Source organism: Empidonax traillii, unplaced genomic scaffold (genome assembly GCF_003031625.1).
Source record: "Empidonax traillii isolate 1590-97213 ecotype Southwest subspecies unplaced genomic scaffold, ASM303162v1 scaffold1604:size84260, whole genome shotgun sequence".
Classification (NCBI taxonomy): Eukaryota; Metazoa; Chordata; class Aves; order Passeriformes; family Tyrannidae; genus Empidonax; species Empidonax traillii.
The window spans coordinates 26631-46149 of NW_020956797.1; the positions used below are offsets into that span (position 1 = coordinate 26631).

The 19519-nt window shown below is 56.8% G+C and overlaps 1 protein-coding gene across 1 annotated transcript in view; it reads right to left on the bottom strand.

Moving 5' to 3' along the window:
- NFASC (neurofascin) overlaps positions 1–19519 on the bottom strand; it is a gene marked incomplete at its 3' end in the record, with an annotated part of 53831 nt that overhangs the window by 24481 nt on the left and 9831 nt on the right. Inside the window, exons 2-7 of the mRNA XM_027908078.1 lie at positions 5106–5278; positions 3610–3627; positions 2659–2764; positions 2343–2539; positions 1170–1292; positions 349–519 (exon numbers count right to left, since the gene is read on the bottom strand). Coding sequence (XP_027763879.1) covers positions 349–519; positions 1170–1292; positions 2343–2539; positions 2659–2764; positions 3610–3627; positions 5106–5199 — 709 coding nt within the window. The remainder of the gene's footprint in view (positions 1–348; positions 520–1169; positions 1293–2342; positions 2540–2658; positions 2765–3609; positions 3628–5105; positions 5279–19519) is intronic.

Genomic DNA, 19519 nt, shown 5'->3' on the forward strand with positions numbered 1-19519 from the left:
AAACCGAGGCCACCTCCGGCTTCTCAAACAGGGGAACGATCACCCGACATTTTCCCTCTCCCTGGAGGTGTTGGGAGTGCCCCACCCGTGCTGAAACCCCTTCCCAGTTTATCCAGGACACACGGATTTGGTGGTACCTGCACCAGGAAGCTGCAGGGAAACCAGCCTGCCCTCCCTGCCAGGTGAGGCTCCCAAGGACTGTCACTGCTCACCCAAACCCGTTCCTGTGCCACCCTAAACAGGCAAAGGAAGCCAATCCTCTCCCTGGGAGGTGCCAAGGACGGGACCAAGGCAGGAAAACCCTGTCCAGGGGAAGCCCCAGGCCCAGCCACCCCCTGTGACACTTACTGGTTTTCACCTTGAGGGTGTAGGGGTTCTTCTGCTGGATGGTGTGGGTGAAGTGGAAGCGGGCGTTGCAGCTGTAGTCGGTCAGGGCGTCCTGCAGGATCACGTTGGAGAAGTAAAGGTCCCCGTTCTGCCCCTGGGACACTCGTTTGTCCTGCTGGATGGGCTCCATGGCTGCGGGCACAGCGGGCACTCAGACGGGGCACAGCCCGGCCCCAGGGCAGGGGGGGCTCTGAACCAGGGGAAGGACCCTAAACTAGCAGGAAATGCCCTAAACTAGCAGAAACTGCCCTAAACTAGCAGAAACTGCCCTAAACTAGCAGTAAAGACCCTAAACTAGTAGAAACAACCCTAAACTAGTAGAAACTACCCTAAACTAGCAGAAACTACCCTAAACTAGCAGAAACTGCCCTAAACTAGCAGAAACTGCCCTAAACTAGCAGAAACTGCCCTAAACTAGCAGAAACTACCCTAAACTATCAGAAACTACCCTAAAATAGCAGTAAAGACTAGCAGTAAAGACCCTAAACTAGCAGAAACTGCCCTAAACTAGAAGAAAATACCTAAGCTAGCAATTATAACCCTAAACTTGCAGAAACAAACCTAAACTAGCAATAATGCTCCTAAACTAGCAGTAACAGCCCTAATCAGCAGAAACGACCCTAAACTAGCAATAATGACCTTAAACTAGCAGAAACTACCTTGAACGGTCAGAAACTGCCCTAAACTAGTAGGAATGACCCTAAAGAGGGTTGTTTGAGAGGCTGCAGGGGGTGGAGGGGCTGCCCAGGGGGTGCAGGGTGGGAAGGGGGTTCCCCACTCACAGCTGCTCATCCAGAAGATGACGGGTGGGGGGAGCCCGGGGGGTGGGTTGCACTGCAGGCTCAGAGGGGCCCCTTCATCCACCTCGATCACATCCACCTTCTCCTTGGGCCACAGGGGAGACTCTGCCACGGGAAACAAGGGCACGTGAGGCAGGGAGGGCAGGACGTCCCCAGAGCTCTTCCCGCTGGGCCTGGCCCGCTTTCGGTGGGGTGGCCTCGATGCAAAAACTCCATTTCTGCATGTGCAGGGCTCCCTGAAATCCATGCCCTTGAATCCATGCCCTTCAATCCATGCCCTTGAATCCATCCCCTTGAATCCTCACCCTTGAATCCTCACCCTTGAATCCATGCCCTTGAATCCTCACCCTTGAATCCTCACCCTTGAATCCATCCCTTGAATCCATCCCCTTGAATCCATCCCCTTGAATCCTCACCCTTGAATCCTCATCCTTGAATCCTCACCCTTGAATCCTCACCCTTGAATCTTCACCCTTGAATCCATCCCCTTGAATCCATGCCCTTGAATCCATGCCCTTGAATCCATCCCCTTGAATCCATCCCCTTGAATCCATGCCCTTGAATCCATACCAAGTTGGTTACAGCCTTAACCCCCCCACCTTCATCCTGGTCTTGGATACACCTGGACACAGGTAAGAGCTGGAGAAGGCTGGGAGGGACCCACAAGGATCATCCAGTCCAACCCTCAGCCCTGAACAGGCTCAACCCCAAGAGTCACCCCCTGTGCCCCAGAGGATCAGCCAAACCCTCCTGCAGCTCTGGCAGCCTTGGGGCTGTGCCCACTGCCCTGGGGAGCCTGTTCAGTGCCAACCACCCTCTGGGGGAAGAACCTTTCCCTGAGATCCACCCTGAGCCTGCCCTGACACAGCTCCAGCCCTTCCCTGGGTGCTGTCCCTGCTCCCTTCCTGCTGAAGCTGGAACTGCCATGAGGTCTCCCCTCAGTCTCTTCCATCTGGACACACCAAGTGCCCTCAGCTGCTCCTCAAGGCCCTTCCCCATCTTTGTTGCCCTCCTTTGGACTCTCACTGATGGCTTCCCCTCTTCCCTGACCAAAGCTATCCCAGTATTCCAGGTGAGGCCAGGCCAGCTCTCCGTGCCCGCTCCCACCACACAGACCTCTTTGCCCTCCTCAGGGGCCGCTCTCTGGTTACTCACTGGACACCTGGAGGTGGATCTTGCTGGAGAGGGCAGTGCCATAGTCATTCCTGGCAAAGCACTGGTACTCCCCCTCGTAGTCCTCGGGCCTGCCCCCGCTGTGGAAGTCGATGACCAGGGTGCCCGAGCGGCGCCGCATCGACACCTTGGGGTCCTTGGCCACGTTGAAGAACTTGCCATTGCGAGTCCAGGAGAAGCTGGAGGCACACGGGGGGGTTGCACACAGGGTTTGCACGCTGCTTTTGCACCAGGGGAGGGCTGGATGGGAGAGGGGTTGCTCCAGGGGCAGGCCCCAGGGGCAGGGGGGGGCACTCACGTGGGCACGGGGTTCCCTTTGGCCTCGCACTCGATGAAGATGTTGTCCCTGGGGTCCACGATGTAGTCCTTCACCGACTGCTTGGTGATGGTGGGGGGCTGGGGCACTGTGGGGCAGAGGAACACCCTGAGGAGGGCTGTGCCCATCCCCTCTGCCACCCCACAGCCTCTCCCCCACGCTGCACCCACCCTGAGGAAACCCCCACGAGCATGGGTGGGTGGGGTAGGGTGGGCTGCTCGTCCCCTTTCAACCATGCCACTGCTCAGGATCCCTTTAGGTACCAAACCCTGCCCTGGTTCTCACTTGGTGGCTTGGGTTGAACAAATTCCATGGTTACATTTTCCTGCTCCCACTAAAGCCATCCTGCTCCTCAGAGAGGGGCTGCAGCTGGGCCAGGGACCCCCAGACATTTACAGGGTCTCTGTGCAAGAAAGAGGCCCTAAAGCCCCCCCAGGTTGGCCCCAGAGGAGCTCAAAAGTGGTGGTTAAAGGGGCAGGAGTGTGGAAGGGGACACACCAGCCCAGAGCTGCTGTAGGACCTGGCTCTGCCCCTGGAATTGCAGATCCCAGCCCCATGGCTGTCCTGGGATGAGGATCTGAGGCTGTTTGCTCATCCCCAAGAGCCAGTGATGCTCCAGATATGTCAGGAGGTGGGGCTGAGCTGGGCACGCTGTGCTGGTGCCAGGCAGAGGAGCCCACCCTCCCCTCAGGGCTGGCAAAAGCCATAACAAAGCCCTGCAGAAACAACATTCCTGTGGCAAGGGCAGCCTGGCTCCTGCTCCAGGGGCAGCACAGAGCCCAGGAACAAGTGGCTGGTCCTGTCCTGGCCACGGGCAATGCCCCCCCCCACACACACACCCCCAGTGTGTGCCCCCACCAGCCCCTGCCCTGTGCAGACCCCTCGTGCCCATGGTGGTCACGCAGGGGACACGGACACGGAGGGAACACTTACATTCACTCTGAATACTTGCTGTTATCCCCCAAGTGCCAGCAGAGAGGAGAGAAGACAAGAGGTTAGTTGAGGAGCTGCCCTGTGCTCCTCATGCCCACGGACACAGACACAGAGGGTTGTCCCAGGCCTTGCCAACGCTCCACACAAACCATCCCACGGCTCAGGCCTGTTCTGATCTTCCCACTTACTGTCCATGGAGCAGTAACACAGGTAATTATCCCCCTCTGAACATCACAGCTTTCCCACCCTTTTCTCTTCAGTCATTTCCCAATTTCAGCCCAAAGCCGCTGCCTCCAATTTTTCCTTCCGACTCTGCTGCCCAGTCAGGGATCAGCTGGGGCACCACAGCTCCACCAGCACAGCCAGGGCTCCATAGGGCACGAATTTCTCCTGTCTAAGGTGGTCCCAGCCTGAATTCAGACCCCCAGGAGCCGTGCTTTGCCTCCCAACACTCCGCTCTCCAGAGGATTCCTGTGCCTTGTGCTGTCAGAAGAGATTCCCTGCAGCCAGGGAAGCCTGATGGGTATTTACAGCCACTCCAGGAGGAGGCTGGGACACAAAGAAATTAGGAAAATGGTTTCCAGAGCAGTGGCTGAGCAGCTCCCAGTGAGAGCCACTGGCCCTGGAGCATCCACACCACTCATGCAGCTCCCACGTGCTGGCCTGGAGTTGCTCATTGAGCAGGAAAATCAGCCCATGTCCCCCCTTCCTCCTCTTTCCATACCCTCTTCCTCCTCTTTCCATACCCTCTTCCTCCTCTTTTCATACCTTCTTCCTTCTCTTTCCTACCTCCTTCCTCCTCTTTCCATACCCCCCTCCCTTCCTGCCCCATGTCCCTCTTCCTCCTCGCTCCACGTCCCCCAGCCCTTGTGCTTCTGAATAAAACAGAATTCCCATCTCATAATTAACCAGAAAGTCCTGGAAGAGAGAGAGAGAGAGAGAAAAAAAAAAGCTCCATTTCCCTGCAGGACCTGCCCAGGTTTCCACAGCCCTGGAGGTGTCAGCTGGTGGCAGCATCAGCCAGGTAAGACCAGCAACGAGCTCGTGTCCTCCACTAGAGAGCATCCCAAAGCCTTCCCGTGCTCTGGAACACCTGAAGGCACCGAATCACAGGATGGCTTGGCTTGGAAGGGACCTCAGAGGTCATCCACTGCCACCCCCTGCCATGGGCAGGGACATTTTCCACTAGCCCAGGTTGCTCCAAGCCCTGTCCAGCCTGGCCTTGGTGCTCCTGGGACGCTCCACTGAACAGGCTGGACACTGCTCAGCTTGGCTCAGGTGTTCTGATCCACGGTAAGATGTGTTTTCGAGTCCTCTGCTCAGTTTTTGAGGCAGATTGGCTAAACCAGAGAGGACTTGGGTGACTTTCTGGAGGGCAAGGGGTTTAAAAAGGCAAAACCAGCCACAAACAAAGGAACAAGAGCAAAAGAACCCTGGCTGTGGAGCAGGAAATCATCCCCCTCTCTGTGCTGAGCAGGGGGAAAAGCACAACTTACGATCCAGAGGGACCTCGATGGCGCTGATGAGGTGCTGAAGGCAGAGGGCGAAGGCAATCCCTGCAGGGCTGAGGTGGGGCCTGGGCATGACCATCTTGGAGGGCTGGGCAGAGCCTGGACAGCCCCTCGGCGTGTCCCCGGGGCAGCAGCAGCACGTGCAGAGGGATCCTCAGCTGCAAAGCAAACCCAGGCCACTGTCACAGCTCCAGAACTGGGGGTTTCCAGCCCAGAAAGTGTTTGTGTGCAGGGACAGGGGTGTGGGCAGTGCCAGGGGTGGGCTCCAGGCTCTGGTGGCCCGGGTGTGAGCCCGTGGGCACAGCTCTCCCACCCCTGGGTTGTTCTGCTGGCAGAAAATCAGCTTTTTGGGGGGTTATTTGCACTCAGACCCTGGAGGGACCCCTTGGATCACAGAATCATGGGATATGCCAAGCTGGGATGGCAGGAGAAGGGCCTGGCTCTCCATCCCTGGCACTGATGGGAAGTCACTCAGAGCTGCTGAATACAGAAGCAATCCTCAAAGAATAAAATAAAAAGGATGATTTGCTGATTAAAAAAAGCAATACTAATTGTGTTTTATGGTCAAGAAATGCCTAGAAATATCCAGTCCCTCAGCCAGGGCACTGGGATGAGCCTGGGGACAGCCTGGCACAGCTCTAGGAGAGGGGGCACAGTGGGACCTCTCCTACCTGGCCTCTAAACAAGCCCATTTCCCCCCAGCTCCAGCTATTTCCCTGCCCAGACACTCCCTGGTGCCAGATGTGCCTCCCACCCACAGCCCCAGAGATGCTCCTGCCAGGATCTCGTTTGCCACACACACCCCCCCCTTCCATTTTGCTCCTGACAAACCCCCTCCCCAGACTCCCTGCAGCCAGAGAGGAGGTGAATTCCTCCCGTGGGGGAACAATTCCCCCCACCTCAGGAGGTCACAGGGGCTGCACCACACGAGTCACTCGCTGCTCACTGTCCAGAACAGAGCTGTAAAAAGGGCAGCAGCTCCCTCAGCTGAGAGCAAAGAAAGGACACCAGGGGCAGGAGAGAGTGGAAAATCCCCAGCCCTGCTCCTGCCTGGCCCTGGCAGGGGCTCTGGCCGAGGATGTGGCGGGGCAGGAGCAGCACAGGGGCTGTTTGGTGAGCAAGGGGAGCCTCCTGAAACATAAACCCCCGGAGTCAGCTCCGGGTGTGCTGCCCCTTCAGCTGTTCCCCAGCTCGGGAAGGGAGGGAGGGAGGAGGGAGTTGGAACGACAGACAGAACCCGGGAGCAGCCAGCGAGGAGCAGATGTCACAGGAAACAACCAGCCCTGACACGTGGCCTGGGAGGCTCTGCTGAACCCCACGCAGGCTCCCAGCAGCTCCCCGTTACCCTCCTGGGGAGCACGAGGTGCTGGGGGGTCCCCACCACCACCCCCCGGGCTCCCAGTCCTCACTCCAAAGGATCTTGCTGTCCCAGTGCATCCCAGTTGCCCCAGCTGACAGACTGGAGGCTGGGAAGGGGCTCGGAGGGGAGAGTTGCTCTGATCTATTTTGCTCGTTCTGAGGATTTTCCAATCCAGCTGTTGCCATAAAAATAGTTGAGGGACAGAATAATTATAGGTCCAGGCCAGTAATTAAAGTCATGTCCAGCACTTGTGCAGCCCTGTGATCAGGTCATGCTGAACAAAGCTTTTCAAATTACTCCTTTAGCTCCCTGTCCAAGGGAGGAGATCATTTTGATCTGCAGCCTTCCTTTTTTTTTTTTTTTTTTTAAAGCAGTTCATTTCTCCAGTTGCAGCTTAAGATGAGTAATGGACCCGCTGGTTTTGTGTCTCCCTGCCTTTGGGAGGGCAAATGCCAGGCTCCTCCAGCTCCTCCAGCTCCTCCAGGCTCCTCCAGCTCCTCCAGGCTCCTCCAGCTCCTCCAGGGCCCCTTTGTCTCGGGCAGATGTGGGTGCAGGAACAATCCCCGGCCGTGCCTGCGTGTGTAGGTGGCTCCTGGGGACAGGCAGTGCCAGAGAACACAGCCCACATTGTCAGGGCTCGGGGACAGGGACATCTCCCAGCACAGAGCCTGGAGCTGCTGTGGGAACACGAAATTCCGAGCTGGGGGTGCTGAAGCTGCCTGATGTCCATCTGCTGCTGAGGCTGCTTCGACCCAGGCTGGCCACGGGGGCAGATGAGACCCCTTTGCCCAGACTCAGCGTTTCTTAACCACTGCTCCTGGCCCTCAGAAGAGATCTGAGTCCTGTCCAAAGCGCAGAACAACCTCTCTCACCTCATTCCTACGGCCCAACAGGGTGGCCAGAGCTGGGGGAGAACCATCAGGGCTCTGGGAACTTCTTCCTGCAGAGTCCTGTGGGGCAGAGCTGTTCCATGATGAGGGTATAAATTCTATTCCAGCTAGTTCAGCAGTTTAAAATGAAGATGGAAAGCTGTGTAACAGCCTGAAAACCCTCCCAGCCAGAGAGGAAGAACTCTGGAGCTTCATTTCTCCCTGAACATGGCAATTTAACACGCATTTTCCTCACTCCTTGCCTTGAGATGGGGGAAATTTCTCCCCTCCACAGATGGTGGAGCAGCACAAGTGAATCCTCACATCCCAGCCCCGGAGCTTCCCTGCTTCCCCCCTCCATCTGCTCGGCACCAGCAAGTTCCTGGGGTTTGGGTGGCTCAGCCAGGAGTGGTGAGGGGGGTGGTTTGTCCCTGACCAGCAGGATGTGGCTGGATGAGGCTCCTCAGCAGCAGGACCTGAACCACATCCCACAAAACCCACCCCATCCCCTCCGGCTCCAGAGTCGGAATCAAAGGATGTGTGGAAACAGCTTTCAGCAAGAACCCACTGCAGGCCCAGGCAGCACAAGCCAGCACGTGGATCACCCCTCAGGGCTGATTTGGCCAAAAATTTGGCTGGTAATTCCCAAAACTGGTAAATCCCTGCAAACAGCAACACGTGGGATGTTCTGCCCCGCTGGGGTTCACAGGGCAGAGCCCGAGGGCTTCCCCGGGGGCACAAACGGCTCTGGGGAAGGGCTGAAATTAATTCCCTTCCCAACAGTTGAATGAAATGAGACCTTGTGGAATAACAATGGAAACAAACCCCTTCCCTACGGCCCCACTGCTGGAAAACAACCCCAGCCCTCCGAGGCAGCCAGGAGGGCTGAGAGCAGCCACAGGAACAGTAAGCAAAGGCAATCTCTGGTTGAAGTTAAATAAAATTAAAGAGGTCCACCATGAGGGATTGTTTTTAATCAGCCCATTAGGTCCAGCAGGATGCTTTCAGCAGCAATTAGACATTTATCCTTATTTACGGCTGTGAGACGAACAGTAAAACTTGAGGAGCTGCTGTTCCCAGGAACATTCCTGCAGCACCATTTATTGCGTGTCAGCTGCTTAATTGATGCTGATTGAATAGCACAGAGCAACATTTCCACAAAGAGAAAACGCTCTTGGTTTCAGATAATGAAAAACATTGATTTCAAAGGCACATGTGGATGTGAATCCCTCTGCTCCGGAGCCAGGCTGGGAGAGATGGGAGGAGAAGTCAGAAGGGAAGGCTCCAGGGACACACCTTGGAGCCCCTTCCAGGGCCTAAAGGGGCTCCAGGAAATCTGGGGAGGGACTTTGGAATTACGGTGCAGAAATTCAGGGAAAGAAGGAAGGAAACGATCGCCAAGGCAGGGGATGATCCCTTGGCATTCCCACATCACCAGGGCAGGGGATGATCCCTTGGCATTCCCATCCCGGGGGATGGACGTGCCCTTTCCCCAGGCAGGGTGTGGGGGGGCAGTGCTCCCATCCCCTCTGCCCCGAGCAGAGAGAGGAGCTTTGTGCCTGTTCCCGGGTCCAGCTTTCACAATTGTTCTGAGGAACAACTGTCACAGCAAACACCAGCAAAGCCATTTGCATCTCGTCTTCTCCTCCTTAAAACAAAAAAAAATCACCGTTTGCATCCACTCAGCAGCTTCAGAGCTGAGGGAAGTGGCCTGAGCATCCTCTGCTCCCAGGGAAGAGGGAAAGTCAGGCTTGTCATGGGAAATGGGTCCTGAGCTGAGCTATGAGGGTTCAGTGTCATCTCTATACCTACTGGAACCCCAAAGCGACACATCCTTTTTATCTGTCCTCTGAAGAAAAGGACATTTCCCCCAACACAACCTGCAGCAGCAGAGCTTGACTTGCAGAGGCACCACCCCTGCCAACGCTCCGGAAAAACCCCAGGCAGACCCTTTTGTTGGGGATAATTCACTGCCCATCTACTCCTGCCATTGCGCTTTCAGCACATCTTTAAAGGAGTGTTTTTAAGGGACACAGCTTTAAGGAGCACATCTTTAAAGGAGTGTTTTTAAGGGGCACAGCTTTAAGGAGCACATCTTTAAAGGAGTGTGTTTTAAAGGAACACATCTTTAAGGAGCACATCTTTAAGGAATGTGTTTTTAAGGAACACTCAGAGGCCGTTTCTCACCTCTGCTTTCTTGCCTCCCTCCTCCACGGGATTTTTGCCTTGTACTGCATTTTCCTGGGTCTCTCCTGCCTGGCACGTGGGTGAGGTTCAACCCCAAGCCCCGCAGGCCGCAGAGCATTTTAAAAGCACGGAGAAAGCTCCGTGACATCCCCGGGAACGAGGACGGCTCCCTAAAATCCCTCTCCAGGCAGCGCCGCGGCAGAATCCCTGTGGATCCTCACGGGGCAACGCGAGGGAAGCGGGAATGAATCCCTCAATCCCTGAACTTTCGAGCTGGTGCTGGCACTAAGGAGATTTGTGCTTGAGCTCCTCTCAGTAGCTCAGCTGACCTTCCCGAGTCGGGAGCAGCTGCACCCAGGCTCCTCTTCCAGAAATACTCCCAAACAGGAGGAATGGGATAATTGCTCCTGGAGCTGAGGCTGCGTTTTGCAGGGCTTGAGCTCAGATAGTTGTTATGGTTTCGGGAGTTAAATCACCCCCTCGTGGAGCAGCTCATCACCACTGAGAGCACCAGGAGCTCCGGGGACGGGCTCGTCATCTGTCACGGTCGTGTCTCGGCACCACATAAATGTGGGTCCGTTTATCATCCTGTCCTTCTGCTAATGCAAGGAAATAGTGTCGTTCTATTAGCAGAGGGACTGGAGTCTGCCGAGGTTAAGTGTTACCCCAAGGTCAGGCAAAAGATATGGCAGGAGTGGGAAATGAGCTGAGATCACCGGAGTAACTCGGCTTAATCAGAAAATACCATTTAACCTTTACAAACCGGTCACGGGCGGGGAGGTGGGGGGGTGGGGGTGGAAAGAGGAAAGCACAAAACTTTCCATGGAAAGCAACGATGTGGCCACTGCCAGCTGGCACATCCCCCCCTGAGCCCCCACAGCAGCTGGGAATTGGCCCCACGGCAGCTGATCCATGGGCTCGGGGCCACCCCTGGGGCCAGAGGGTCACACCAGCCCCACCAATCAGCTTCCCACCCTCCTGTGGCTTTTCCTTTCATCAGCCAGAGAAGAGAGTAAAAAAAAAACCAAAAAACAAAACCACCCAATTCTTTGGAGTTATCACTGTCTGGAAACAAAGGGGGGGATGGGGGATACCTGTCTGGGGGTACCTTGGGCAGGGAGGGCATTTAGGGTAGGGTGGGTTAGAGGTAGGAGGAAAAAAACCTATCATTTTTAATTGTGATTTTGAGGGGAAATTACTAAACAACTCTCCTTGCAACTGACTCGGAAAAAAAGAGAGTTATCGACATAATTAGGATGTTGCTTCGTTTAGGAGGGACAAGAAGAGGAACTGGTGCAAAAAATATGGATTAAAAAGGAAAAATGAGGAGTTCAAGGGGCAGTTTGAGGGCACAGGACTCAGCTGTGTTGGCAGCTGGGTTGGTGCTGCCTGGGACCCTCCCTGTGTCCCTCCACCCCGCACTGGGGGATACTGGGGGATACTGGGGGATACTGGGGCTGGTCTGGGAGCTCCTCCACCTCCATCCCCACCCCAGAGCAGGGGTTGTTGGGTGGTGACTGCGAGGGACACTCGGGCATCTTGTCCAGGTCCTGATGGAGCAGCTCCCACCAGCAAACCCAGCCCCAGAGGCAGCACTGCCAGCCCCCAGAGGATGTCCCTCAGGACAGGTGGAGGTGCCAGAACAGAGTCCCCCCCTCCAGCAAAGCCCCTTTCCAAGGCTGTGCCTCCCACGCTGCTCCAGGGCAGAGCAGGGCAGGACACGGGGCCTGCCTGTCCCCACAGTGTCCCCCGGCCACCCCTCCCGGGGCTGCGGCATCTGGCCCTGCTGATCAGCCAAGTGCTAATCACCAGCTCTACAGAGCCACTGCAGGCCGGGTCCTGCAGCTCTGGAAGAGCCTCCTGGCTGCCAGGCCAGGCTGGAGCTCCCATCCCTGCTCCTGCTGCAGGGCATGAGGCAGGAGGGCACCCAGATCTGGTGGCACCGTCACAGGGGAACAGCTGGGACAGCTCCGAGGTGCTGGTGGGCAGCATCAGAGGGCTCAAGCGGACAAAGCCAGACTGTGCAGCCACCCATCCACACGGGAATGCTCCTTCCCAGGAGCTGGGAATGCCAAATTCCCAGCAGGACCCACGCAGGACCCTCCTGGCTGTGCCCCAGCAGACAGTGGGGTCAGTGGGGACCCACCTGCTGCAGCCCCACGGGTGTTTCATGGGATACAGACCCTGCTCACCCCTTATTCCCCCCCATCCTCTTGCCAAAGCTCCCAATCCATCCCCTCCATCATCTGTCCACCGTGTGTAACCAGATCCAGCACACTGGTGTCAGGACAAGGCAGGAACACGCCTGGAGAGGATTAATCCCGTAAGTGAGCTGTAGTTACAGACTCCAGCTCCTCCCCAGAGCCCAGCCCGGGGCCCTCAGGCTGGTGGATCACCTTACAGCTCGTGTGGCAGCTGCCACACAGCGTGTCCTCCACCCACCCACCTCCCCAGGACCAGGCAGCTCCATCCACCGCCCCCCTCCAGTCTCCAGGGGCACATCCTCACACCCAAACCAAGGATAAACCTCCCAGCAAGAACCCCTGGAGGCAAGGAATTACACCTGAGGAACCACAGGAATATCATTCCTTCTCATTACCCTCCTTTCTCAAGTCCCACCAAAGCAGCATAACCGAGCACAGGGCTGGGAAATCTGATTTTCAGGGTCTGCCCACCTGCCACAGCAGCACAAACATGCACACACAAAAAAACTGCCTCTGACTGGGTTATTCTGCAGCCACAAAGCGTGTCTTGTAACTGCTTTCCAAAAAGAGCAGAAGGAGTCACACAAATCCACGTTTTAGCCAGTTTTTCCAAAGGAAAAGCCTTCCCTGCACTGCCTGGCTTTCAGCTGGTCACTGCCAGGAACTCCTCGGCCTCTTGGCCCTTTTTAAGTCCAGCTGGAAACTCCTTTGCCTCTGGTAAAGACACTCAGTTCCTCCAAGTTCGGTGAAAGTGGTGCTTTCACGGATTTGGCCTGGAGATTCTGAATTTAGCAGTTGGACAGTTAAAAATCAATCCTGCTCCAAACCCACCCCCCTGACCAAATGGACACCTTCAGCCTCCTTCCTCCCTCAGACCTCACCAGCATCTTAAAGCAGAATCCCAGGATGCTTTGGGGTGGGAGGGACCTTGAAGTTCATCCCATTCCACACCTTCCTTGGACGCTTCCAGGGATGGAGCTTATTTCCCAAACCCAAGCAGCTGATGACCCAAGTGTGGCCTGTGTGTCTCCTGGCGGGGTTTGGTGGCTCCATTCTCCCTCCTGTCCCCAGACAGGGAATCCTGACAGCCCCTGACAACAGACAGGCAGCGTGTCCTCCCCTGCTGGAGCAGGGATGGTGTGAAATCACACCTTATTTATCACCCCGAGCTCGGAACCAGGAGGGGAACACCATTCCCTGGTTCTTCTCAGCCATGCCTTCACAGGTTTTCACGTTACTCTGCATAAAATTGTCACCCTTTGCAGCTCATCATTAGCACGGGAGGCACAGCCCCTCCATCTGCCTCCTGAGGCCCCTCCAGAACAGGAATAAGTTAATTGGGAGAAGCATTTGGCTTCTGCATAATGAAGCTGGCACAGAACCAGCTCTGAACCTTCAGGCCTGAGCACGGGAGGCAGGGCAGGGATGGCTTGGTTCCTGTGCTTAAAAAATGAATAAACAACAACAACAACAACAACAACAACAATAATAATAATAATTAAAACTCTCCCAAGCTCCTTCCCCGGGATAATAGAGAAATGCAGGGCATGTTCCTCCTTGACTGAGGTGATATGTGTGAGCTCAGGGCTTGTGAGCAGCTGCAGGAGGATCCAGACACAAGCTACGCTCTAAATTTTGATTTTAAAAGCAGAGTGAATTTGAGTTTCTTGGCTGAAACGCTCTGGGATTTGTGTGCAGTGGGGTCATGGTAAAGGGAAAAAAACCGTATGCAATGCACTGATCCCGGATTTTCCACAGCCCCTGCAGTTCCAGAGCCAGGACCAGCACACCAGTACCACCAGTGGAAGGGTTCACTCTGATTCCTGCGCTGCTGCCATGGAATTCCAGACCCCAATCCCACCGGGAGCTCCGACCAGCCAAACCCATTTAGGCGTTTCCCGCTCTAAGACTTTGTCAGGAATGTTGATCAGGCAAATCCACTGAATTCCATTAAAAAATCATCCCTCCCCAGAGCCACTTTCAGGTCGTTCATTAACCCCTTCCCAGGGCTCTTTTCCATCGGGTTGGAGCCACAACAAATGATCAGAGCTCAGCTTTGCCCCCCAGCCCTGCTAGAACCGCTCCTAAGGATCTACCCTGACCCCAGGAGCAGCTTCACCTCACAAAGGCAGAGCCTGAGCCCTGCAGGGCTGAGCCTGAGTCCCTCAGCTGCAGCTTTAGAGCCCGTTCTACTCCCGGCTCTGGAGTTCTGCTCTAATTTTGGGATGGGATTTTCATGCCTGTTTGCAGATAAATCCACGCTCAGCACGGCAAATGGCAAAGCAGCAGCATCCCCGTCAGGAGGCTCCGGGGGCTTCTGGTAACGAGCTCTGCCTCAGTCCCAAGCAGGACCACTGGTGTTTTTTTGCCTGGATATGAAGGAATTCCCAGCATTTTCCAGGTGCACAGCTCCTGAGGATCCACCCCCCTCTGAGAGGGGAAGGCATCTGGAAAAACCTGGCTGAGCCATTCCTTTGGCAAAACCGTCACAGGCACGGGAAGATTCCCAAACCCTGTTCCCCTGCAAACCCTTCCCAAAGTCACTCTGGAATCCCAATCCCGCCAGAAGCAGCTTGATAAAGCCAGACACGTTTTTCACTGCTCATAAACCCCTCATTTTAATGATGTGACGCTCACAATCAGCCGCTTTTCCCCCTGGTTGGCTCTTCCCCACTGCACAGTGCAAAGTGTCAGGCATTCCCTGGGAATTCTGGGAGCGGGGAAAGTTTGGCCCTCTATTAGTTGAGCCTCGCTGAAAGGGTGCAATTAGCCTAAGAACAAGCATCCATTCTGGGTGACAACCTCGGGATCCTTCCTCTGGCATCCCAACGGGCCCCATGTGACCAGCGGATGCCAGGCAGCCGAGCCTCCCTCCCGCTCAGGAATGCAGGCAATTCCCAGAATATCAGCTCAGAAAACTGGGCAAAACCTGCAGGAATCTGTAACCCTTCCCGTGCTCAGTGGGTTTTTCTGGGAAGCTGCAGTTTCAGGGAATGCCAGCAAACCCCACCCGCTGCCTCCAAGCAGCTCCATCCCCAGGGAAAGGAGGGAATTTGGGGCTCTCCCGTCCAGCTGGGAGAAGAGGATTAAATTACAGGGGCATTAAATCAAATCGGTCCCTCATCCACCACCAAAATCCCTAGGAATGCAAGGGGGAAAGCACCGAGTTCAGGAGAAAGCAGCATTTCCGGAACGAATCCCGCAGGATCCGGGTACAAAAATTCCCTTCGGGCTCTGGAATGTCACAGAATGCCACACCCGGCTCAGCGCAGGGCGATCTGCAGCATCAGACACCCTGGCAGGATGTCCTGCCCCGTTTCGGGGGTCCCGAGCCCCCCCAGCCCCGCTCTCCCTCCCGCTCGCTGCCCCATCCCATCCCATCCCATCCCATCCCTCGGGAGCGCATCCCTGGCGCGTTGCCATGGCAACCCGTATCCATGCGCGGAACCGCCTTCCCGAGCGGAAAAGGGGGAGGGAGGGGGCACAATGAGCTCCCCAGCTCGGAAATTATTCATGAGAAATGAGGGAGGGCTCCGAGGTGCCCTGTGAAGCGTGAGCCCCCCCCCTAACCCTGCCCGGGGCCGGCGGGCACAGGACCTGCCCCTCCTCCCCCCCGGCAAAACGCTGCTAATTTAAAATTAAAAGAGGCAAAAGGCCCTTTCTGCGCTTGCCAGTCCTGAAGCACCAGCCTGAGTGCCTTTTTTGCTGTTGTAGGACTTAATTAGAGGCAAAAGCCTTCTCGAAGGGAGGCTCTGAGCCCTTGGCACAGAGGCTGCTCAGCCCTTCCCTGCTCTCAGCCCCCCTCTCCTGCTCTCAGCCCCCCTCTCCTGCTCCCATCTCAGACAGCAGGAGCTGCTCCAGCCAGAGATTTCTGATTCCTTTTGGAATACTCTCTAGTTTTGATTATTTTTACTCCAAATGCCAAACCTGGTCATGCACCAGAAGGCGACTCCAGGCTGAGGATGCAGCAATGGGGGGAGAGGGAACACCCTGAGCCATCCCATCCCCACCCCTCTGCCCCCAGACACCCCAGGCCTTTGCTGGATCCCCAGTGGAAGGACATGGAGCAAAAGCCATCAGGGCGTGTGAGCAGCTGATTCAGTCAGAGGGCCGCGTTCTGCCACAGTCACAGGATGGCTGAGAAACCAAAAACCTCCTTACAAATCCCACCTCACTAAGAGCTCGGTGAGCAATTCCCGCTGGGAATCACAGCTGGCTGCCCCTGTGGCTCAGGGACAGCTTCTCCCCTTCCCTCTGGAATGGGCAGAGGGTTTGCTGGATCTGTGACAGCAGAAACAAGTATGGGGTGGGGGGAGAGGGGGGACAGCAGTGCCCCCTCCCCGCTCATCCCCAGGAGTCCATTACCCAGCCAGCAGCCTCATTTCAGCCATTTTATGCTAATTATTTTCTGTGCAGTTTTATGCAAATTCCTCCTACAGAGGGAGATGCCTGGAAATGTGTTTTCCATGCTCTGAGTGCTGCCAGAGCCATCAGTTTGTCACATCAGCCCTCGGGGCACGCCTGGTCCCCTCGGTTTGGGGATGCAGGTGAGCTTGCCAAGCGTCACACACCCCATCCTCTCACCACTGCCCAGCAGAGTGGCTGCTGAATATTCCAGGGTGACTGGTGGCTCCTGTGCCCTCTCCACCACCACAGCCCCACGTGGAGCCCGGGGGGAAAGTGGAGCTGTGACTTTGCCTCGACAGCTCTGGGCAGGGGAGGAAAGACGCCAAGGGAAGGGGAGGAGGAACACAAAAGGCAGCAAAACTGAGCTTATCCCCAGATTCCAGTTCCTGCATTCCCAGATCCAGAGGGTTCATGGGCAGGAGGAAGGCTGAGGCTGGAGCTGCAGGCAGGGGAGAGGGACCTGCAGGCAGCTCTGGCCCCTTGGAAACGATTCCCCCAACAGATGTGGGATGGAGCCCTTTCTGCAAACGAACCAGCAGCACAGGGGCACAGCAGCTGCTCCCAGGGATTTCAGGACAGGTTTCCCAGTCAGTCCCTGGGGAGGCTTTCACTGGAATCAGATCCAGTTACACCAACAGCCAGGTGGGAGCGATGGAAAGGACCCGGCACAGCCAAAACTGCAACTCCACCCAAACCCCCCGACCCTGTGGGCCCCATCAGACCTGGAGCACTCAGGGAGCAGCTTTTCCCCCCACAGCAGGGACAGGGCAGGGGGAAAGGCTGGATTTGTGTGCTGGGAACGACAGGGATGCAACATCCTCTTCAGACCACACAGCCCCCTGTCCCCCCCTGGGTGGACCGAGGAGAGCAGGGGAGGCATTTCCAGGTCAGCAGCTCCTGTCCTGCCTTTTGAATTCCTCCAAAGCCCCCAGCCAGCCTTGCTGGGCTGCACTGAGCTTTCCAGGGCCTCAGGAGCCAAAGCATCTTAGTGCAAGGAGGGTTTGGGGCAAAGCAGAACAGACAAAGCCTGTCATTAAATAGTAATGAAAACACCCGGTTTGTGGGAGGAGGACATCACTAATCAGCTCCCCGAGGACTTCACCTCCATCATCTCCATCTCCTCATGCCCAGAGGCTGCAGGGTGCTCTAAACCTCCTGCCACGGCCTGGGGGCTGCAGCTCAGGGGTGCCCAGGCAGACCCCACTGCCTGATCTCTGCCCTGGGGGGGGGCACCCAGAACTGCTCTGGAATGACCCCCATCCCACACCGAGCAGGGGAGCAGGAGGTGCAATCAGCTTACCCCCAGATTACCCACAGAGCCACCAACTCCTTTGGCAAGAAAAAGCTCATTAGTGAGCCCAGAAGTCAGGAGAGCACTTTTGCCCCTTGCCCCGAGGCTCTCGGGGTTAAAAGGGGAGCGTCCTGATGGAACTGGGAGGCACAAACAAAAAAAGGTTCTCCAACTCTCTGTCCCAAACACAAAGTGTCTCCACGTGCTGGGGAGGATGTGCTGAGCCCCTCCCAGAGCTGTGAGCCCCCCAGCATCCCAGCACCAGCCCAAAAATCACTGAATTGCTGCCCAAGACCCTCTCCCCGTCCTCCCCCTGCCCCACCAGCACTTCAGAGCTACCCCAGCCCCTCCAGCTGAGAGGCACAGCAGCTGTCAGCAGCAATTCTGACTCTTCCCCCTTCCCTCCCTGCCCTTGCTGGGTGTTCCTGCGTGAATAATGAGGGAGCTGTGGCACAGGACACTGCCCACTCTGTCCCCTCCGCTCCCCAGGCCAGCAGGGAGTGGGTCTGAGTGCCAGCCAGGGCCTGGCCCCGTGTCCTGGGCAGGGACTGCGGGTTTTGTTCCCAGATGCAGCTCCCTTTTGTCCCCCATCACCCCCTGCAGAGCAGAGATGTCCCCGGCAGCAGGGCCAGCCCTGCACAGGCACTTCCCAGCCAGGGTATTCTGGGGCTTTCACCAATATCCCAGCACGGTTTCTCCCCTCTCCAACAGCAGCAGCTCCATTTCACAGCTCTGGGGAAGGGCAGGGGGGTGAGGAGGGAGTGGCAGGGACCCTCATCTTCCACCACACTCGTTTGAGCAGCTCTGGGATTGCCCAGGGACCAGCCTGGCTGGTGCCAAACTGGAGGGCAAGAGGATGAGTTAATTAAGCCCCTTTGTTAATTAAGCCCCTCTTTGCCCTGCAGCCACAGTCCTGATAACACAGACTCTGCTGAGGATGTTGTTTGTTGCAAGGCATGAGATGAAGCCTGAGAAGCACAAACCCCTCCAGTCCAGGGAAAAGAGGCTGAGGAGGAGGAGGCTGGCTCACATTTGGGGGCAAACGTTTGGGACAGCACGAGCTTTCCTGCCCTTCTGTAGCTGGGAAAAAGAAAAATAATCCAGTTTTGCCCCCAGACCCTGGTTTTGCTCTTCTGGTTTTGCCAGGCAGAAAGCACAAAGCCCGCTGCACAAACCACGCTCCCAATGTCCCTGAAACCCTTCCTGCTCCCAAACTGCCCTTGAGACTCCATCCCTGGCACGAGTGTCCTACCTCGAGCTGTGGGACCTTTCCACACCCCAGAACAACCCCCCCAGGACCGCGGTGCTTCCACCCCGTCCCACCACAGCGCTCCAACAGCCCCCGGGCAGGGCTCAGAGGCTGCGGAGCACAAGGAAAGCCAGCGGAGCAGCCGCCTCCTCCCAACCGCTCGCGGCTCCAGCCGTTCTGCTGAATCACTTACTGCAGTGCCGGCACCACAGGCAGGACCTTCCCCGAGCCCCCGGAGCTCACACCGGAGATGCAGCACCCAAAAGCACCGGCTGCTCCTCCAGCTTCAGCTCCTGGAGCATCCCAGCGCTCCGAAGGCATCCAAGAGCCGGGCAGAGGGAAACCGTCACCTCCCGGCAGGTTTCGAACTGTCCTGCATAAAATTAACTCAGCGAGGCGCTTTTCCTGCCAACCAGGCTCCGGCTGCCGCCAGGGGATCGCTCTTCCCACCGGGGCGGTGCTGGGGCGCAGGGGGGAGCCCGGGGGATGCAGGAATTGGGGGTGATCCCAATTCTCCCAGCTCGGGGAAGAGGCGGGAGCGGCTCCGTTCCGGCGGCGGGGGCTGAGCAGCCAGATGGGAACAGGGTTTTCCCTCCCCGAGTCCCCCGTGGTGCAGACGGGGATGACTCAGAGCACAGCGGAGGGCACGGCACGGGGAAACAGAGGGTGAGGGAAAGGGCACGGGGTGGGCAGGAGGAGGGCACGGAGGGGAGTGGAGATTCCTGCCTCGGAGAATGCCAAAGGCTGCAGCAAATCCTGCTGTGGGAGCGAGGTCCATGCACAACCAGGGGTTGCAGGGCACTTCTCCTCCTCCCGGTAACACCAGTATGGA